We start from the raw sequence: 20,398 nt of genomic DNA, 5'->3' as shown, positions 1-20,398 counted from the left end.
ACCCATTCCATCGTAGCCAGAAGAAGGGAATATACAGAGGAACTCGCAGGGTCAACACAAAGAAAATCATCCAAGTAATGGATGAGAGATGCAACACCTGCCTTGTTGCATACCACCCACTCCAAAAAACAAACAAAGCCTCAAAATAGGCACACAAAATTGAGCAGCCTATTGGTAGACACCTGTCAGCAAAATAAGCCTCGTCCCAATAACACCCTTAGAACCGTATGCTGTCCGGATGCACAGGGAGGAGACTAAAAGCCGACTCAATATCGGTCTTGGCCATGAGAGCCCCCTTGCCGTAGAAACTAACCCATTTGACCACCACATCAAACAAAGTATAAACCACTGAACACACTTTGGGGTCAATCCCATCGTTAATAGACAAACCCTTGGGATGGGACAGATGATGGCAGTGCCAGAACTTATTTGGCTCTCTTTTGGGTACCACCCCCAATGGAGAAACCACCAAACCGGGAAAAGGGGGTGATGTAAAAGGACCCATCATCCCCCCAGAAAGACTTTCTTGCCCAGCTTCTCTGAAAGCACCAAGGGAAATTGGTGGGCGGTCTTCAAATTATGAAGCGAGAAGGGCACCTTGTGGGGAGGGCAGGGGATCCCGAAACAGTCTCTGAAACCCCTCCTCTAACAGGACAGCCTTCTCCTGGTCAGGAAACCTATTGGGTACAGCAGCATCGAGGCAAGAGTCACCGGAGTCACGTGCTTGTCCACCCGCACTACCGCCCTTACCTTTTCCTCTTTTATGCACCATCGGCGACTCTGCCAAAGGCAGAACAAGAGTGGTTGAATTTACACCCTGTGCCAAACTTGCACTGGCCCTCAATAAATTGCTATCACAATCCCAGTTTACTCCTTTGTCCCGTCTGTCCTGACTGGCTGGCTCCCCCGGCCACACGTAGAAAGCACTGACCAAAACGCACTGGGGCCATGACTCGTAAACAAAGCCCAATATCTTTTTGATCCGATCTGATACTAGGGTGAACCGCCTTCCGCTGCTGGTCATACTGGAGACAAGTCAGACCCCCGTAAACCCTATGGGCCTCACCAATTGCATCCATATAGCAGAAAAGGTCCGAACAGTTCTCTGGCGCCTTCTCCCCAATTACGCTAGCAAAAATGTCGAATGCCTGCAGCAAATTCGTAAAAGTAATCTATACCTGCGCTCCTCCTCCTCCTCCTCCTCCTCCTTCTTGCTCTCCAACCGCTCGCTCTTATCTAAATTGAACTTTTCTAGAGGGAGTAGCGAAAAAATCTCTACGTATTCATCCTTCTTCAAATGGGCCCCCAATGGGCCCTCAAAGCAGACATGAACCTCCCCCTTTGCCTTATCGTCTAACCGAACCTGATCCACATCCGTATCCTTATCAGTCTGTACTGACACCGCAACCACGGGATCACGCAATGACGACCCAGCAACCGATCCTCAGCGTACCGTGGATGGCAACACTGCCCCATGGGATCCCACGCACAGTGGGACAGGCGACGGACCACCCGCCACCCCACTCCTATCATAACAGGTTAAAAATTCTCCCAGACATTACCCAACACTTTACGCACCTCCCCGTCCACTGATTGCTCTACACTAACAGTACCAGAGTCCCGGGCCTCCGCTAAGGCCAAATTAGCCCCCACCCCCTGGTATCTAAAAAAAAATGCTGGACTAGAACAAGAAAAAGACATGGACTCACCAGGCTGCACAGGGGCTGTGACCCTGCCAGCTGGAGGAACCGGGACATCCTGAAGGCCAGCACTATCCAAAAGGCCCACAGCGTAGGTGTCTGCAACGTCCTGGGCCAGGAGGCCGGAACTTGCGCATCAGGAGGGGCAATTCCTACCCCAGCTTGGGGACCTACGGGCAACCACCGGCATCTAGGCCAACGACCTCTGTTGCCCCACTCTTGCTAAGAGCAGCACCCTTCTGGACATCATCAAGGGTACTGGCAGGCTTCCCAACTGGTCCATTACCAGGCCGGCGCGCCTCAGATCCAGGAGCATGTCGTCTTGAGTAAGCGGGTGCCCACCGCAACAGGGAGAATGTCCCCACTGACTCCACTCAGTCCGGACGGGAAGCAGATTCCTGCCAGGCCGGGACCTGCGACCCCTCCCTCTTAGCGGAGGACCCAGGACCCTGTTCTCCAGGGTACCTAGAGTGGCTCCCGACTGGGTGATTGACCCGAGGTGTGGCATCTTGGCTCAGGCAGGTAGGCCCTCCCTACGTGACCACTGTGGCCCATCGGATAGGGGGGTTCACTGTTACAGATTCCCCCCCCCCACAGGAGCCCCCAGAGTGGTAGGGGAATTAAGACGCCCTGCAGGCACTGGGGCGACCACAACCGACGGCCATGCTGTGCTTTAATAGCCAGTATGTACATCACAACCCAGCCAGGGATCAGAGCTACTCAAATACAGTCCCCACGTCGTCAGCCATCCCCAGCGGGAGGAGGGAGAACTAGAAGAGCAATGCAGAATGCGGAGCAGGGGCACTTCACCTGCAGCATTCCAACGGCAATTGGTGCCTGAACATATAGGCACTGGGTGCTGCCGTAATTAGCTCTGCCCCCTAACGTCTCCCCTCCTATTTCCCTGGTCATACGGCCTTCCCTCATGGCCTATGGCCTAGGTCTGGCCCTTCTATATTGTCACAGTATATATAGAAACCGTTGCAGACAAAAAGGCGTTGCCCTAGGAAGCCAATCAAATTCTTCCATTTGTCAATCTAATTGGTTGGTATGGCAACTGTTTTTTTTGTCTACACTATTTTTTATATATAAGGTTCATGGTCTTCTGTTTTATCCCCCCCCCCCCTGTTTATTAATCTTTTTTGCTCTTTCTTATATCTAGGCCTACTATGCACGTGATGCGCTGGCTAAAAACATGTACTTCAGACTGTTCTCCTGGCTTGTCAACCGAATAAATGAGAGCATTAAGGTACAGCATACTTACTACATGTACAGTTTTTAGTTTGTATGAAATATTAGACATTTTAGCGTTAAGGTATATTCATTGTGTAGGTCCAAGGTTCCCAAACTATTTTAGCTTGAAGGAAAGATTTGGATATAAAAGGGCACATTCTATTTTTAGACATATTCCAGAAAAACCACAAAAATGCAGCTGACTTCCTCTCTCATGTTGATGTTTATGAAGTCTCATAGTAAAGACGTAAGACTCTGTTAACTCCTTAACGACCGCCCACCGCCTTTTGACGGCAGGCGGTGCAGGTGCTTAGTCTACAGCAACGTTCCTTGGTGTCTCTCTAGAAGAGACTGATGAGTGCTCCTGTAACTTACAGCTCCTGATCTTAGAGCAGCCTCCTAAATACACAGCTGGGGTTGGAAAACATTTAACCCTTTGATAGCCATGGTCCGTGACCGCAGCAAGATCAAAGGGAACTCCCCTCTTTGATCGTGTCACGAGAAACCCGGTGATGTGATCAAAGACCGGGGAATCCCTCTGCAGTCAGCCCTGGGGACCTAGAAAGAACCCCAGGGCTGTCTGTTTAGTTTGCCTGCTGTTAGAGCAGCACATAGTGTGCCCTAACAGCAGCCTGTGTCAAAGTGACACAATGTAATTAACATGTATTAGCATAAAAGAGTATGCTAATACATTATATGTAAGAAATAGAGTTGTAAATAAAGTTATCCCTTAATGGGATTTTTAAAAAAAAGTAACAAAAAAAAAAATGTCCCAAAAAAGTAATAATTTTGCGTAAAATATATTTTATAGCCCCTACATTAAATAAAAACAAAAAACCTACACATATTCGGTATCTAAATGACCGTAATAACCAGAAGAATTAATCGAACAGGTTATTTAGTGTGAAACGTGAACGGGATAAAAAATAAACCAGAAAAACAATGGCTAGAATCGCTTTTTCCTATAAAGTAAAAAAATGTTTTCCTACTCCCAAAGTGCGAAAAAAAATAATACAATTTCTCCCACATAAAACAAGGCCTCCTACGGCCACGTCAATGAAATAATAAAAAAGTTATGGCTGCTGAAAGGCAGAGCGGTAAGAACTGAAAAATTTAGCTGGTCATTAAGGGTTTAATGCAGCCATTAGTGCATAATGCAGTAGTCAACGGCATGAAAACCACCTATCTCATGAGCCACTGGATGGCGAACTCTAGGTGTAGGCACTGTACAAGAAGATTTAATATCCTTGTCCCAGTGGCGTAACTACCACTATAGCAGCCGTAGCGGCTGCTACAGGGCCCGCGGCATGAGGGGGCTCCGCGGCATGGCCGGAGGCTCCGCTAGCTGCTATGGCTGCTACAGCGCGACGCCACTGAACTATATCTCCCCGCTCTGCCATTAAACAAAATACATGTATCCCCTATCCACAGGACAGGGGATACATGTGTGATCGCTGGCAGCGATAGGGAGAACGGGGGACTGAAAGTCCCCTGAAGTTCTCCATCACAAACCTCGGACTTCCGGGGTCTGTGTCGGCAGCTCCATAGAAATTAATGGAGCGCCGGTCGCGCTTGTGCGCATGCGTGACCAGCGCTCCTTTCATTTTTATTGAGCTGCGCAGACGCCGGAAGTCAGAGGTTAGTCATGGAGAACTTGGGGGGACTTTCGGTCCCCCGTTCTCCCTATCGCTGCCAGCGATCACACATGTATCCCCTATCCTGTGGATAGGGGATACATGTCTTTTCACACTGTAGGTCGCATTTTTTGGGGGGGTTGGGGACGCTGTATGGCGTTCCCTACAGGGGGGGCTGTATGGCGTTCCCTACGGGGGGGGGGGGGCTGTATAGCGTTCCCTACACGGGGGGGCTGTATGGCGTTCCCTACAGGGGTCGCTGTATAGTGTTCCCTACAGGGGGAGGGCTGTATGGCGTTCCCTACAGGGGGGGCTGTATGGCATTCCCTACAAGGGGGATCCATTCGTCGCGGGTACATGGCTGAGCATAAGTTTTTTTTATATGATGCTCAATATTGTAGATAAGCTTTAGTGCATCATACGATTGCCTTGTCAACAGTACTGCCCGATCTGCCAGCTGAATCTTCGGTTGTCAGGTATAAACTTCTAGTGGGGGACGAGAACACCAGCAACATTGGAGGTACCCAGTTGCTTAACTACTGCTGTAGCAGCCATAGCGGTTGCTACGGGGCTCGCAGCATGAGGGGGCCCGTGCCACCTGGCCCGACATAACATTATGTGCTGGGCTGCGTGGCATGGGCCCCCTCACCCGGTGGCGTCACTAGCACCAGGCAGCCGGGGGCCTCTGGCGACTGCCACGTTTAATTGTATCTGCGTGATTAGGACGAGGATACAATTCAACACTATTGCAGAGCAGGGACATAGCTCCCTGCTGTGCCGTTTACTAGACTACTAGCCATGTTAGGCCCACAGCCTATAAGGTGCAGGGACAGGATCCCTGTGCAGGCCAGTGTGGTGACGTGATCATTAAGTTGGCCTATGCAAGTGTCCCGTCTCAGGCTGCGGAGGAGTTGAGGATCCATTCGTCGCGGGTACATGGCTGAGCATAAGTTTTTTTTATTTGTTTGGGGTGGCACCAGTGGCGTAACTACCGCTACAGCAGCCGTAGCGGCTGTTACGGGGCCCGCGGCATGAGGGGGCCCGTGTCGCCCGCCGGCACGGGCCCCCACCATGGCCGGAGGCTCCGCTAGCAGCCGCTATGGCTGCTACAGCGAGACGCCACTGAACACTACGGCAGAGCAGGGAGGTATCTCCCTGCTCTGCCATTAAACAAAAGACATGTATCCCCTATCCACAGGACAGGGGATACATGTGTGATCGCTGGCAGCGATAGGGAGAATGGGGGACCGAAAGTCCCCAGAAGTTCTACATCACAAACCTCGGACTTCCGGGGTCTGTGTCGGCAGCTCCGTAGAAATGAACGGAGCGCCGGTCGAGCTTGTGCGCATGTGTGACCAGCGCTCCTTTCATTTTTATTGAGCTGCGCAGACGCCGGAAGTCAGAGGTTAGTCATGGAGAACTTGGGGGGACTTTCGGTCCCCCGTTCTCCCTATCGCTGCCAGCGATCACACATGTATCCCCTATCCTGTGGATAGGGGATACATGTCTTTTCACACTGTAGGTCGCATTTTTTTGGGGGATTGGAGACGCTGTATGGCGTTCCCTACAGGGGGGGCTGTATGGCGTTCCCTACGAGGGGGGGGCTGTATAGCGTTCCCTACGAGGGGGGGCTGTATAGCGTTCCCTACACGGGGCTGTATGTCGTTCCCTACAGGGGTCGCTGTATAGTGTTCCCTACAGGGGGAGGGCTATGTGCCGTTCCCTACAGGGGGGGCTGTATGGCATTCCCTACAGGGGGGGCTGTATGGCATTCCCTACAGGGGGGGCTGTATGGCATTCCCTACAGGGGGGGCTGTATGGCATTCCCTATAGGGGGGCTGTATGGCATTCCCTACAGGGGGGGCTGTATGGCATTCCCTACAGGGGGGGCTGTATGGCATTCCCTACAGGGGGGGCTGTATGGCATTCCCTACAGGGGGGGCTGTATGGCGTTCCCTACAGGGGGGGCTGTATGGCGTTCCCTACAGGGGGGACTGTAAGGCGTTCCCTACAGGGGGGGGGGGGCTGTAAGGCGTTCCCTACAGGGGGGGGGCTGTAAGGCGTTCCCTACAGGGGGGGGGCTGTAAGGCGTTCCCTACAGGGGGGGGGCTGTATGGCATTCCCTACAGACCCCCCCTGTAGAGAACGCCATACAGGCCCCCTTTGTAAATAGCGCCATACAGCCCCCTCTGTAGATGGCGCCATACAGCCCCCTCTGTAGATGGCGCCATACAGCCCCCTCTGTAGATGGCGCCATACAGCCCCCTCTGTAGATGGCGCCATACAGCCCCCTCTGTAGATGGCGCCATACAGCCCCCTCTGTAGATGGCGCCATACAGCCCCCTCTGTAGATGGCGCCATACAGCCCCCTCTGTAGATGGCGCCATACAGCCCCCTCTGTAGATGGCGCCATACAGCCCCCTCTGTAGATGGCGCCATACAGCCCCCTCTGTAGATGGCGCCATACAGCCCCCTCTGTAGATGGCGCCATACAGCCCCCTCTGTAGATGGCGCCATACAGCCCCCTCTGTAGATGGCGCCATACAGCCCCCTCTGTAGATGGCGCCATACAGCCCCCTCTGTAGATGGCGCCATACAGCCCCCTCTGTAGATGGCGCCATACAGCCCCCTCTGTAGATGGCGCCATACAGCCCCCTCTGTAGATGGCGCCATACAGCCCCCTCTGTAGATGGCGCCATACAGCCCCCTCTGTAGATGGCGCCATACAGCCCCCTCTGTAGATGGCGCCATACAGCCCCCTCTGTAGATGGCGCCATACAGCCCCCTCTGTAGATGGCGCCATACAGCCCCCTCTGTAGATGGCGCCATACAGCCCCCTCTGTAGATGGCGCCATACAGCCCCCTCTGTAGATGGCGCCATACAGCCCCCTCTGTAGATGGCGCCATACAGCCCCCTCTGTAGATGGCGCCATACAGCCCCCTCTGTAGATGGCGCCATACAGCCCCCTCTGTAGATGGCGCCATACAGCCCCCTCTGTAGATGGCGCCATACAGCCCCCTCTGTAGATGGCGCCATACAGCCCCCTCTGTAGATGGCGCCATACAGCCCCCTCTGTAGATGGCGCCATACAGCCCCCTCTGTAGATGGCGCCATACAGCCCCCTCTGTAGATGGCGCCATACAGCCCCCTCTGTAGATGGCGCCATACAGCCCCCTCTGTAGATGGCGCCATACAGCCCCCTCTGTAGATGGCGCCATACAGCCCCCTCTGTAGATGGCGCCATACAGCCCCCTCTGTAGATGGCGCCATACAGCCCCCTCTGTAGATGGCGCCATACAGCCCCCTCTGTAGATGGCGCCATACAGCCCCCTCTGTAGATGGCGCCATACAGCCCCCTCTGTAGATGGCGCCATACAGCCCCCTCTGTAGATGGCGCCATACAGCCCCCTCTGTAGATGGCGCCATACAGCCCCCTCTGTAGATGGCGCCATACAGCCCCCTCTGTAGATGGCGCCATACAGCCCCCTCTGTAGATGGCGCCATACAGCCCCCTCTGTAGATGGCGCCATACAGCCCCCTCTGTAGATGGCGCCATACAGCCCCCTCTGTAGATGGCGCCATACAGCCCCCTCTGTAGATGGCGCCATACAGCCCCCTCTGTAGATGGCGCCATACAGCCCCCTCTGTAGATGGCGCCATACAGCCCCCTCTGTAGATGGCGCCATACAGCCCCCTCTGTAGATGGCGCCATACAGCCCCCTCTGTAGATGGCGCCATACAGCCCCCTCTGTAGATGGCGCCATACAGCCCCCTCTGTAGATGGCGCCATACAGCCCCCTCTGTAGATGGCGCCATACAGCCCCCTCTGTAGATGGCGCCATACAGCCCCCTCTGTAGATGGCGCCATACAGCCCCCTCTGTAGATGGCGCCATACAGCCCCCTCTGTAGATGGCGCCATACAGCCCCCTCTGTAGATGGCGCCATACAGCCCCCTCTGTAGATGGCGCCATACAGCCCCCTCTGTAGATGGCGCCATACAGCCCCCTCTGTAGATGGCGCCATACAGCCCCCTCTGTAGATGGCGCCATACAGCCCCCTCTGTAGATGGCGCCATACAGCCCCCTCTGTAGATGGCGCCATACAGCCCCCTCTGTAGATGGCGCCATACAGCCCCCTCTGTAGATGGCGCCATACAGCCCCCTCTGTAGATGGCGCCATACAGCCCCCTCTGTAGATGGCGCCATACAGCCCCCTCTGTAGATGGCGCCATACAGCCCCCTCTGTAGATGGCGCCATACAGCCCCCTCTGTAGATGGCGCCATACAGCCCCCTCTGTAGATGGCGCCATACAGCCCCCTCTGTAGATGGCGCCATACAGCCCCCTCTGTAGATGGCGCCATACAGCCCCCTCTGTAGATGGCGCCATACAGCCCCCTCTGTAGATGGCGCCATACAGCCCCCTCTGTAGATGGCGCCATACAGCCCCCTCTGTAGATGGCGCCATACAGCCCCCTCTGTAGATGGCGCCATACAGCCCCCTCTGTAGATGGCGCCATACAGCCCCCTCTGTAGATGGCGCCATACAGCCCCCTCTGTAGATGGCGCCATACAGCCCCCTCTGTAGATGGCGCCATACAGCCCCCTCTGTAGATGGCGCCATACAGCCCCCTCTGTAGATGGCGCCATACAGCCCCCTCTGTAGATGGCGCCATACAGCCCCCTCTGTAGATGGCGCCATACAGCCCCCTCTGTAGATGGCGCCATACAGCCCCCTCTGTAGATGGCGCCATACAGCCCCCTCTGTAGATGGCGCCATACAGCCCCCTCTGTAGATGGCGCCATACAGCCCCCTCTGTAGATGGCGCCATACAGCCCCCTCTGTAGATGGCGCCATACAGCCCCCTCTGTAGATGGCGCCATACAGCCCCCTCTGTAGATGGCGCCATACAGCCCCCTCTGTAGATGGCGCCATACAGCCCCCTCTGTAGATGGCGCCATACAGCCCCCTCTGTGGATGGCGCCATACAGCCCCCTCTGTGGATGGCGCCATACAGCCCCCTTTGTGGATAGCGCCATACAGCCCCCTTTGTGGATATCGCCATACAGCCCCCTTTGTGGATATCGCCATACAGCCCCCTTTGTGGATATCTACAGGGGGGGCTGTATGGCGTTATCTACAGGGGAGACTGTATGCCATTATTTACAGGGGGGACTGTATGGCGCTTTCTACAGAGGGGGCTGTATGGCGCTTTCTACAGAGGGGGCTGTATGGCGCGATCTACAGAGGGGGCTGTATGGCGCTTTCTACAGAGGGGGCTGTATGGCGCTTTCTACAGAGGGGGCTGTATGGCGCGATCTACAGAGGGGGCTGTATGGCGCTATCTACAGAGTGGGCTGTAAAAAAGGCACTATCTACAAGGGGGGGGGGGGTTGTTTGACACCCAGGGGAGGGGGGGCCCCAGTCAAAAGTTTGCGATGGGGCCCAGTCTTTCCTAGTTACGCCCCTGCCTTGTCCTGTTACTAACGTCACCCATTTTATTGTCGCATTGTGTTCTGTATATAGTATACAACTCATCCTGGCACCAATGGATCATAAAAACCTGCGCAGACACCACTTACTATACTTTATTGCAGGGCCCTTAATATTCACTATTAAAAGGGGTTTCCTGCTAAAGCTTAATCTTCTTATAAAGACACTTGTTTCAGTCTCTCAGCTGGGCAGGTTTCAAGTCTGTGAATGTAAAGACTAATGTTTTCACAAACTGCAAACATAGATCTTGAAAATGGTGAAGAACTGAAAGTATATTAGAAATTCATTATGACTATAAGACGCCAATAGATCTTTCAATAGTGAATGTTGAAATAGGTAGAACAAGTGAATCTTGAGAAACTGATGTCAATAGGGATATATGCCCATTACCAGAACTCAAATACAACTATACCCAAGCAGCGACTAAAATATCCAACACGTCAGTTTTTGAACAACGGCAACAGATGGTCTAAGGCCCAATGCACACGACCGTGCCCGCAATCACGGCCCGCGATTGCGGGCACGACCGACCGCTGACTGACAGCCGCATTTTCGGGCCGTGCTCCCATACAAAGTATGGGAGCACGGCCTGCAAAATGCGAAAGAACGGACATGTTCTATAATTCCCGGAACATTTCCACGGCACTGACACCCTTCCTTAGTGCTACGGAAAGGTGTCCGTGTTCAATGAAAGTGAATGGCTCCGTTTTTGCGGACCGCAATTGCGGTCCGCAAAAACGGAGGTTTTTTACGGTCGTGTGCATGGGGCCTAAATTTGTTGTTACAGACCTCTACAATTACTGTAGTCAGGCCAGTATCCACCTTTTAGATTTGTATTGTTCAGATATTCTTTACTAGAATAGGGACTGGGAAATATAGACACGGAGGAAATGCTTTAGCACAGTAAATATCATTTATAACGTTGTATTTTATATTTCTTAAGGCACAAAGTAAAGTAAGAAAGAAGGTAATGGGAGTCCTGGACATCTATGGCTTTGAGATTTTTGAGGTAAGGCATTTTATTTTGGGCTATGGAAATCTTCTGCAAGTAGTATAGATGACTCATAAAATCTTATGGTAATATGTACATATTTTCCGCAGGAATATTCAACCCCTGCACAAAGTAAATCTAGAGACCTTTTCCTTGTTTTTAATGAAGGCAAGGATTTAGTAACCCTGTACTATACTGAAGTTTTTTGTAAAGACAACGTATGGCCAGGTATTAAAGTGGATGTTTTCTGGACTGCATGGCGGTGGTTTAGACATACAGATCGACTGAGGGTTCAGTAGATGGACTATGCTTACTTTAAGATGTGAATCATGCAGGCTCTTCTGTGTGGACCGGAAATCAGTCTGTCTATTTAATCCTATGAGAGCTTCAATCTGAGTCTTATGAGAATGCATAGAGAGACTGACCTCTGGTATAGAAGAACCTATATGATTCGGAGTGTTAGAGTGCAGTCACGTGAAGCTGAAGGACTGGAATGGAGGCTAATACATCTGGAATAAAGCGCTTTGTAGTATTTTTAGCTAAACACCTTTGTACTCCATGTGTATTACAAACAGGGGATAGATTAAAAAAAAAATTGCGAGAGCACTTCTTTAATGAATGAACCCACCGCTAAGGCCTCTACTGATCGCAAGAACGGGGGTCCTAAACTCCTTGTTTCTCCTCTCTGCTCGACTACAGTGAGGAGAACATTGAATGAAGTAGCGGTCGAGCGATGCGTGCTGCCGCTTCATTTAAGGTCTATTGAAACAGAAACAGCCAAGTACAGCTCTGTTTTTGTCAGTCCCTTAGACATTAAATGGAGTGGCGGGTGCATGCTTCACCGCCGCTCCAGGCAATGTCCTCCTCACTGTGTGTGGTGCAATGAGGAGGATCTAGGGGTTTGAGACCTCTGTACTTGCAATCGGTGGGTGTACCATCGGTGGTGTTTCCAGCGATCCGACAATTATCACCTATTCTGTGGATAGGTGATAACTGTTGATTCTGAGACAACCCCTTTTGTTACTTACTGAAGACTAAGTTAATTAATATAGATCACGTTGTTTTGACCACGGCATTAGCATTTTCTCCTTTTTGTCCGATTAATGCTTATAACCGCTTTCATTATACAGCTGGAAATAATGTAAGCTATTCATAAAATTATTAACTGTCTTAGGCCATAAGCACGCAACTGTAAAAAATCTCCGTAATTGCGGACCACAAAACGGTCCGCAATTATGGACCCACCCGGTTCTATTGGCCGCGGACACCTTTCTGTATCGCTACAGAATGGTGTCCGTGCCGTATAGCCATACCGGGAATTATGGAGCATGTCCTACTTTTCGTTTTTTACGGGCCGTGCTCCCATAATTTGTATGGGTGCATGGCACGAAAATGCGGCCCGTCCGTGGCCGGTCCCGCAATTGCAGGCTGTGATTACGGGCACGGCCGTGTGCATGAGGCCTTAATCAGTTATTACTATTCTTTTTTTAATACAAAACATTAAGACATTTTTCCTTTCCTTTTCTTTATCTCCCTGCTCTGCCATGTACTAGGCTACAGGCCACGTTCGGCCTGCAGCTTATCTGGCGCAGAGACAGGATCTCCGCACAGACTGGCGTGATGACGTTACTGGATCACGATGGCCTCCGCAAGGATCCCGTCAGCGTTGATGCTTTAAAGCAGCTCTATTAGTCGCGGGAACAGGGCCTAGATGTGTATAATGTTTTATTGCTTTGGGGGGCGCTATCTACAGTCGGGGGGACTGTATGGCGCAATCTTCCAGGGGGGCTTTATGGCGCAATGTTCTGGGGGGGGGTGTATGGCACAATCTTCCAGGGGGGGGTGGGTGTATGGTACGGTCTTCCGGGGGGGGGGGCAATAGAGATATATATATATATATATATATATATATATATATATATATATATATATATATATATATATGTATGTATGAGTTAGAATGTCATTAAAAAAGTTAATTTATTTCAGTAATTCAATTCAGAAAGTGAAACTCCTATTATATAGATTTATTACACACAGAGTGATCTATTTCCAGCATTTTTTTCTTTTAATGTTGATGATTATGGCTAACAGTTAATGAAAACGCAAACATTTTGTCTCAGAAAATTAGAATATTATATATAAAAATTAGAATATTATATATATTTCAAAAAGTGACACTGTGGTTATTAAACCAGGTATTGGTACTTTTGGCAGTGTGGGCAGGTGCCAAGTCCTGCTGGAAAGTGAAATCAGCATCTCCATAAAGCTTGTCAGCAGAGGAAAGCATGCAGTGCTCGAAAATTTCCTGGTAGACGGTTGCGTTGACTCTGGACTTGATATAACACAGTGGACCAACACCAGCAGATAACATGGCTCCCCAAACCATCACTGACTGTGGAAACTTCACACTGGACCACAAGCAACTTGGATTGATGTCTCTCCACTCTTCAGCCAGACTCTGGGACCTTGATTTCCAAATGAAATTCAAAATTTACTTTCACCTGAAAACAGAACTTTGGACCACTGAGCAACAGTGTTGGTCCACTGTGTTATATCAAGTCCAGGGTCAACGCAGCCATCTACCAGGAAATGTTAGAGCACTTCATGCTTCCCTCTTTTGACAAGCTTTATGGAGATGCTAATTTCATTTCCCAGCAGGACTTGGCACCTGCCCACACTGCCAAAAGTACAAATACCTGGTTTAATAACCACAGTATCACTGTGCTTGATTGGCCAGCAAACTCACCTGACCTAAACCCCATAGAGAATCAATGGGGTATTGTCAAGAGGAAAACGAGACACCAGACCCAACAATGCAGACGATCTGAAGGCCTGCTATCAAAGCAACCTGGGCTTCCATAGCACCTCAACAGTGCCACGGGCTGATCGCCTCCATGCCACGCCGCATTGATGCAGTAATTCATGCAAAAGGAGCCCCGACCAAGTATTGAGTGCATATACTGTACATACTTTTCAGTAGGCCAACATTTCAGAATTAAAAATAATTTTTTAAATTGGGCTTATATAATATTCAAATTTTCTGAGACACTAAATTTGGGGTTTTCATTAACTGTTCGCCATAATCATCAACATTAAAAGAAAAAAATGCTGTAAATCAGGGGCGTAACTAGGAAAGACTGGGCCCCATAGCAAACTTTTGACTGGGGCCCCCCCTCCCCTGGGTGTCACACAACCCCCCCCTTGTAGATAGTGCCTTTTTTACAGCCCCCCCTGTAGATAACGCCATACAGCCCCCTCTGTAGATAGCGCCATACAGTCCCCCCTGTAGATAACGCCATATAGCCCCCTCTGTAGATATCTACAAAGGGGGCTGTATGGCGTTCTATACAGGGGGGGCTGTATTGCGCCATCTACAGTGGGGGCTGTATGGCGCTATCCACAGGGGGACTGTATGGCGCGATCTACAGGGGGACTGTATGGCGCGATCTACAGGGGGACTGTATGGCGCGATCTACAGGGGACTGTATGGCGCGATCTACAGGGGGACTGTATGGCGCGATCTACAGGGGGACTGTATGGCGCGATCTACAGGGGGACTGTATGGCGCGATCTACAGGGGGACTGTATGGCGCGATCTACAGGGGGACTGTATGGCGCGATCTACAGGGGGACTGTATGGCGCGATCTACAGGGGGACTGTATGGCGCGATCTACAGGGGGACTGTATGGCGCGATCTACAGGGGGACTGTATGGCGCGATCTACAGGGGGACTGTATGGCGCGATCTACAGGGGGACTGTATGGCGCGATCTACAGGGGGACTGTATGGCGCGATCTACAGGGGGACTGTATGGCGCGATCTACAGGGGGACTGTATGGCGCGATCTACAGGGGGACTGTATGGCGCGATCTACAGGGGGACTGTATGGCGCGATCTACAGGGGGACTGTATGGCGCGATCTACAGGGGGACTGTATGGCGCGATCTACAGGGGGACTGTATGGCGCGATCTACAGGGGGACTGTATGGCGCGATCTACAGGGGGACTGTATGGCGCGATCTACAGGGGGACTGTATGGCGCGATCTACAGGGGGACTGTATGGCGCGATCTACAGGGGGACTGTATGGCGCGATCTACAGGGGGACTGTATGGCGCGATCTACAGGGGGACTGTATGGCGCGATCTACAGGGGGACTGTATGGCGCGATCTACAGGGGGACTGTATGGCGCGATCTACAGGGGGACTGTATGGCGCGATCTACAGGGGGACTGTATGGCGCGATCTACAGGGGGACTGTATGGCGCGATCTACAGGGGGACTGTATGGCGCGATCTACAGGGGGACTGTATGGCGCGATCTACAGGGGGACTGTATGGCGCGATCTACAGGGGGTCTGTATGGCGCTATCTACAGGGGGTCTGTATGGCGCGATCTACAGGGGGTCTGTATGGCGCTATCTACAGGGGGTCTGTATGGCGCTATCTACAGGGGGTCTGTATGGCGCGATCTACAGGGGGTCTGTATGGCGCGATCTACAGGGGGTCTGTATGGCGCGATCTACAGGGGGTCTGCATGGCGCGATCTACAGGGGGTCTGCATGGCGCGATCTACAGGGGGTCTGCATGGCGCGATCTACAGGGGGTCTGCATGGCGCGGTCTACAGGGGGTCTGCATGGCGCGGTCTACAGGGGGTCTGCATGGCGCTGTCTACAGGGGGTCTGCATGGCGCTGTCTACAGGGGGTCTGCATGGCGCTGTCTACAGGGGGTCTGCATGGCGCTGTCTACAGGGGGTCTGCATGGCGCTGTCTACAGGGGGTCTGCATGGCGCTGTCGACAGGGGGTCTGCATGGCGCTGTCGACAGGGGGTCTGCATGGCGCTGTCGACAGGGGGTCTGCATGGCGCTGTCGACAGGGGGTCTGCATGGCGCTGTCGACAGGGGGTCTGCATGGCGCTGTCGACAGGGGGTCTGCATGGCGCTGTCGACAGGGGGTCTGCATGGCGCTGTCGACAGGGGGTCTGCATGGCGCTGTCGACGGGGTCTGCATGGCGCTGTCGACGGGGTGTCTGCATGGCGCTGTCGACGGGGTCTGCATGGCGCTGTCGACGGGGTCTGCATGGCGCTGTCGACAGGGGGTCTGCATGGCGCTGTCGACAGGGGGTCTGCATGGCGCTGTCGACAGGGGGTCTGCATGGCGCTGTCGACAGGGGGTCTGCATGGCGCTGTCGACAGGGGGTCTGCATGGCGCTGTCGACAGGGGGTCTGCATGGCGCTGTCGACAGGGGCTCTGCATGGCGCTGTCGACAGGGGGTCTGCATGGCGCTGTCGACAGGGGGTCTGCATGGCGCTGTCGACAGGGGGTCTGCATGGCGCTATCTACAGGTTGTCTGCATGGCGCTATCTACAGGGGGTCTGCATGGCACGCCATACAGCCCCCCCGTGGGCAACGCCATACAGCCCCCCCCGTGGGCAACGCCATACAGCCCCCCCCCCTTTGGGCAACGCCATACAGCCCCCCACTCCTTTGGGCAACGGCAACAGCCCCCCCCCCCTTGGGCAACGGCATACAGCACCCCCCCCCGCCCCTTTGGGCAACGGCATACAGCCCCCCCACCCCTTTGGGCAACGGCATACAGCCCCCCCCTTTGGGCAACGGCATACAGCCCCCCCCTTTGGGCAACGGCATACAGCCCCCCCCATTTGGGCAACGGCATACAGCCCCCCCCTTTGGGCAACGGCATACAGCCCCCCCCTGTAGGGAACGCCATACAGCGTCCCCAACCCCCCAAAACAGGATAGGGGATACATGTGTGATCGCTGGCAGCGATAGGGAGAACGGGGGACCGAAAGTCCCCCCCAAGTTCTCCATGATTAACCTCTGACTTCCGGCGTCTGCGCAGCTCAATAAAAATGAAAGGAGCAGTCTCTGTCCCCAACTCTCCGGAAGCAGCTCTTTTATTCATGTTCCAGATGCCAATACACGTTTATAAAAGCTCCCTAACTAGACATCTCCTTCAGGCGGCAAAATCAGTGATCCCGCGCAGGTGGAAAACGGCCATACCCCCAACATTAGATGAGTGGTTTCGGGAAGTTGCCTTGATACAGCGAATGGAACACTTGGTGGCTCATTCCCCGGCAGCTGTGGTAAAATACACGTCTACATGGTCTCCCTGGATAGTGTTTCTTTCTTCTCCTTCCTACCTCACGGCTGTCACCTGAGTCGGCCTATGCCCCTGTGAAATGTACTATGGCTTTTGCTCGTTGCTGATTTTCATTCATAATACGCCGGAACTGGAGTCCAGGATCCCCTTGTCCTCTCCCCTCCCTTCCTCCCTCCTATCCCTCCCTCTCTTGGGGCCTTTCTCTATACTTTCTCTTCCCCTGTCTAGGGTAATGTGCCTCGACTTCTCTGTTTGAATTAAGTGGTCTAGCTGTACCTCCTGATGTTATGCCTCTAGGATTACTCATGCTACTGTTGGACACCGACCATTCTTTTGCATGTTGAGATGTGATGCACATTATTGATTTTCCCTTTGGTGTTTTGTTTGTTTTTGCTTTGGTCCACTGACCTTGTTTGTTTTTTATTTAAGGTGTGGAGGTCTCCCCTCCACTATGTTTTGTAACTTTTGTGTTCTGAAACTCAATAAAAATTTTGAATAAGAAAAATGAAAGGAGCGCTGGTCACGCATGCGCACAAGCTCGACCGGCGCTCCGTTCATTTCTACGGAGCTGCCGACACAGACCCCGGAAGTCCGAGGTTTGTGATGTAGAACTTCTGGGGACTTTCGGTCCCCCGTTCTCCCTATCGCTGCCAGCGATCACACTTCTATCCCCTGTCCTGTGGATAGGGGATACATGTCTTTTGTTTAATGGCAGAGCAGGGAGATACCTCCCTGCTCTGCCGTAGTGTTCAGTGGCGTCTCGCTGTAGCAGCCATAGCGGCTGCTAGCGGAGCCTCCGGCCATGGTGGGGGCCCGTGCCGGCGGGCGACACGGGCCGCCTCATGCCGCGGGCCCCGTAGCAGCCGCTACGGCTGCTGTAGCGGTAGTTACGCCACTGGTGCCACCCCAAACAAATAAAAAAAACTTATGCTCAGCCATGTACCCGCGACGAATGGATCCTCAACTCCTCCGCAGCCTGAGACGGGACACTTGCATAGGCCAACTTAATGATCACGTCACCACACTGGCCTGCACAGGGATCCTGTCCCTGCACCTTATAGGCTGTGGGCCTAACATGGCTAGTAGTCTAGTAAACGGCACTGCAGGGAGCTATGTCCCTACTCTGCAATAGTGTTGAATTGTATCCTCGTCCTAATTACGCAGATACAATTAAACGTGGCAGTCGCCAGAGGCCCCCGGCTGCCTGGTGCTAGTGACGCCACCGGGTGAGGGGGCCCATGCCACGCAGCCCAGCACATAATGTTATGTCGGGCCAGGTGGCACGGGCCCCCTCATGCTGCGAGCCCCGTAGCAACCGCTATGGCTGCTACAGCAGTAGTTAAGCAACTGGGTACCTCCAATGTTGCTGGTGTTCTCGTCCCCCACTAGAAGTTTATACCTGACAACGGAAGATTCAGCTGGCAGATCGGGCAGTACTGTTGACAAGGCAATCGTATGATGCACTAAAGCTTATCTACAATATTGAGCATCATATAATTGCAGCAATACTGCTGGAACTGCCAAAAATTTTAAATTTAAAGAATGCCAGGAACACCGCAACATTGGAGGTACCCGTTAATATTTTTTGGGCTGGGGAATATATATACAATAACATAAAAAATAAAGTACATTAATTTTTATATATATATATATATATATATATATATATATATATATATATATATATATATATATATATACATTTCTCATTACAATTGCAGAATCATACATATATAAATAACAAATATACACACACATATATACACACACACACACACACACACACACACACACACACACACACACACACACACATTAAAGATATATATATACACATATACAGTGAAGGAAATAAGTATTTGATCCCTTGCTGACTTTGTAAGTTTGCCCACTGTCAAAGACATGAATAGTCTCGAATTTTTAGGCTAGGTTAATTTTACCAGTGAGAGATATAGTATTTGATCCCTTTGGCAAACAAGACTTAATACTTAGTGGCAAAACCCTTGTTGGCAAGCACAGCAGTCAGACGTTTTTTGTAGTCGATGATGAGGTTTGCACACATGTTAGATGGAATTTTGGCTCACTCCTCTTTGCAGATCATCTGTAAATCATTAAGATTTCGAGGCTGTCGCTTGGCAACTCAGATCTTCAGCTCCCTCCATAAGTTTTCGATGGGATTAAGGTCTGGAGACCGGCTAGGCCACTCCATGACCTTAATGTGCTTCTTTTTGAGCCACTCCGTTGTTGCCTTGGCTGTATGTATCGGGTCATTGTCCTGCTGGAAGACCCAGCCATGAGCCATTTTTAATGTCCTGGTGGAGGGAAGGAGGTTTGTCACTCAGGATTTGACGGTACATGGCTCCATCCATTCTCCCATTGATGCGGTGAAGTAGTCCTGTGCCTTAGCAGAGAAACATCCCCAAAACATAATGTTTCCACCTCCATGCTTGACAGTGGGGACGGTGTTCTTTGGGTCATAGGCAGCATTTCTCTTCCTCCAAACACGGCGAGTTGAGTTAATGTCAAAGAGCTCAATTTTAGTCTCATCTGACCACACCACCTTCTCCCAATCACTCTCAGAATCATCCAGATGTTCATTTGCAAACTTCAGACGGGCCTGTACATGTGCCTTCTTGAGCAGGGGGACCTTGCGGGCACTGCAGGATTTTAATCCATTACGGCGTAATGTGTTACCAATGGTTTTCTTGGTGACTGTGGTCCCAGCTGCCTTGAGATCATTAACAAGTTCCCCCAGTGTAGTTTTCGGCTGAGCTCTCACCTTCCTCAGAATCAAGGATACCCCACGAGGTGAGATTTTGCATGGAGCCCCAGATCGAGGTCGATTGACAGTCATTTTGTATGTCTTCCAGTTTCTTACTATTGCACCAACAGTTGTCTCCTTCTCACCCAGCATCTTACTTATGGTTTTGTAGCCCATTCCAGCCTTGTGCAGGTCTATGATCTTGTCCCTGACATCCTTAGAAAGCTCTTTGGTCTTGCCCATGTTGTAGAGGTTAGAGTCAGACTGATTAATTGAGTCTGTGGACAGGAGTCTGTTATACAGGTGATGATTTAAGACAGCTGTCTTTAATGCAGGCACCAAGTTGATTTGGAGCGTGTAACTGGTCTGGAGGAGGCTGAACTCTTAATGGTTGGTAGGGGATCAACTACTTATTTCTCTGTGCACAATGCAAATAAATATATATAATTTTTACTATG

At 51.9% G+C, this 20,398-nt stretch overlaps 1 protein-coding gene across 2 annotated transcripts in view; it reads left to right on the top strand.

The window, feature by feature from the left end:
- The window catches only part of MYO1B (myosin IB), a 376,700-nt gene that overhangs the window by 160,974 nt on the left and 195,328 nt on the right, over positions 1-20,398 (top strand). For both annotated transcript variants that reach the window (XM_075829974.1, XM_075829973.1), the window contains exons 12-13: positions 2,863-2,949; positions 11,004-11,069. In XM_075829974.1, the coding sequence (XP_075686089.1) occupies positions 2,863-2,949; positions 11,004-11,069 (153 nt within the window). The remainder of the gene's footprint in view (positions 1-2,862; positions 2,950-11,003; positions 11,070-20,398) is intronic.

This window comes from Rhinoderma darwinii, chromosome 6 (genome assembly GCF_050947455.1).
Source record: "Rhinoderma darwinii isolate aRhiDar2 chromosome 6, aRhiDar2.hap1, whole genome shotgun sequence".
NCBI classification, from domain to species: domain Eukaryota; kingdom Metazoa; phylum Chordata; class Amphibia; order Anura; family Rhinodermatidae; genus Rhinoderma; species Rhinoderma darwinii.
The sequence above is the reverse complement of the archived record's forward strand: the minus strand, read 5'-3'. Positions and strand labels throughout refer to the sequence as shown.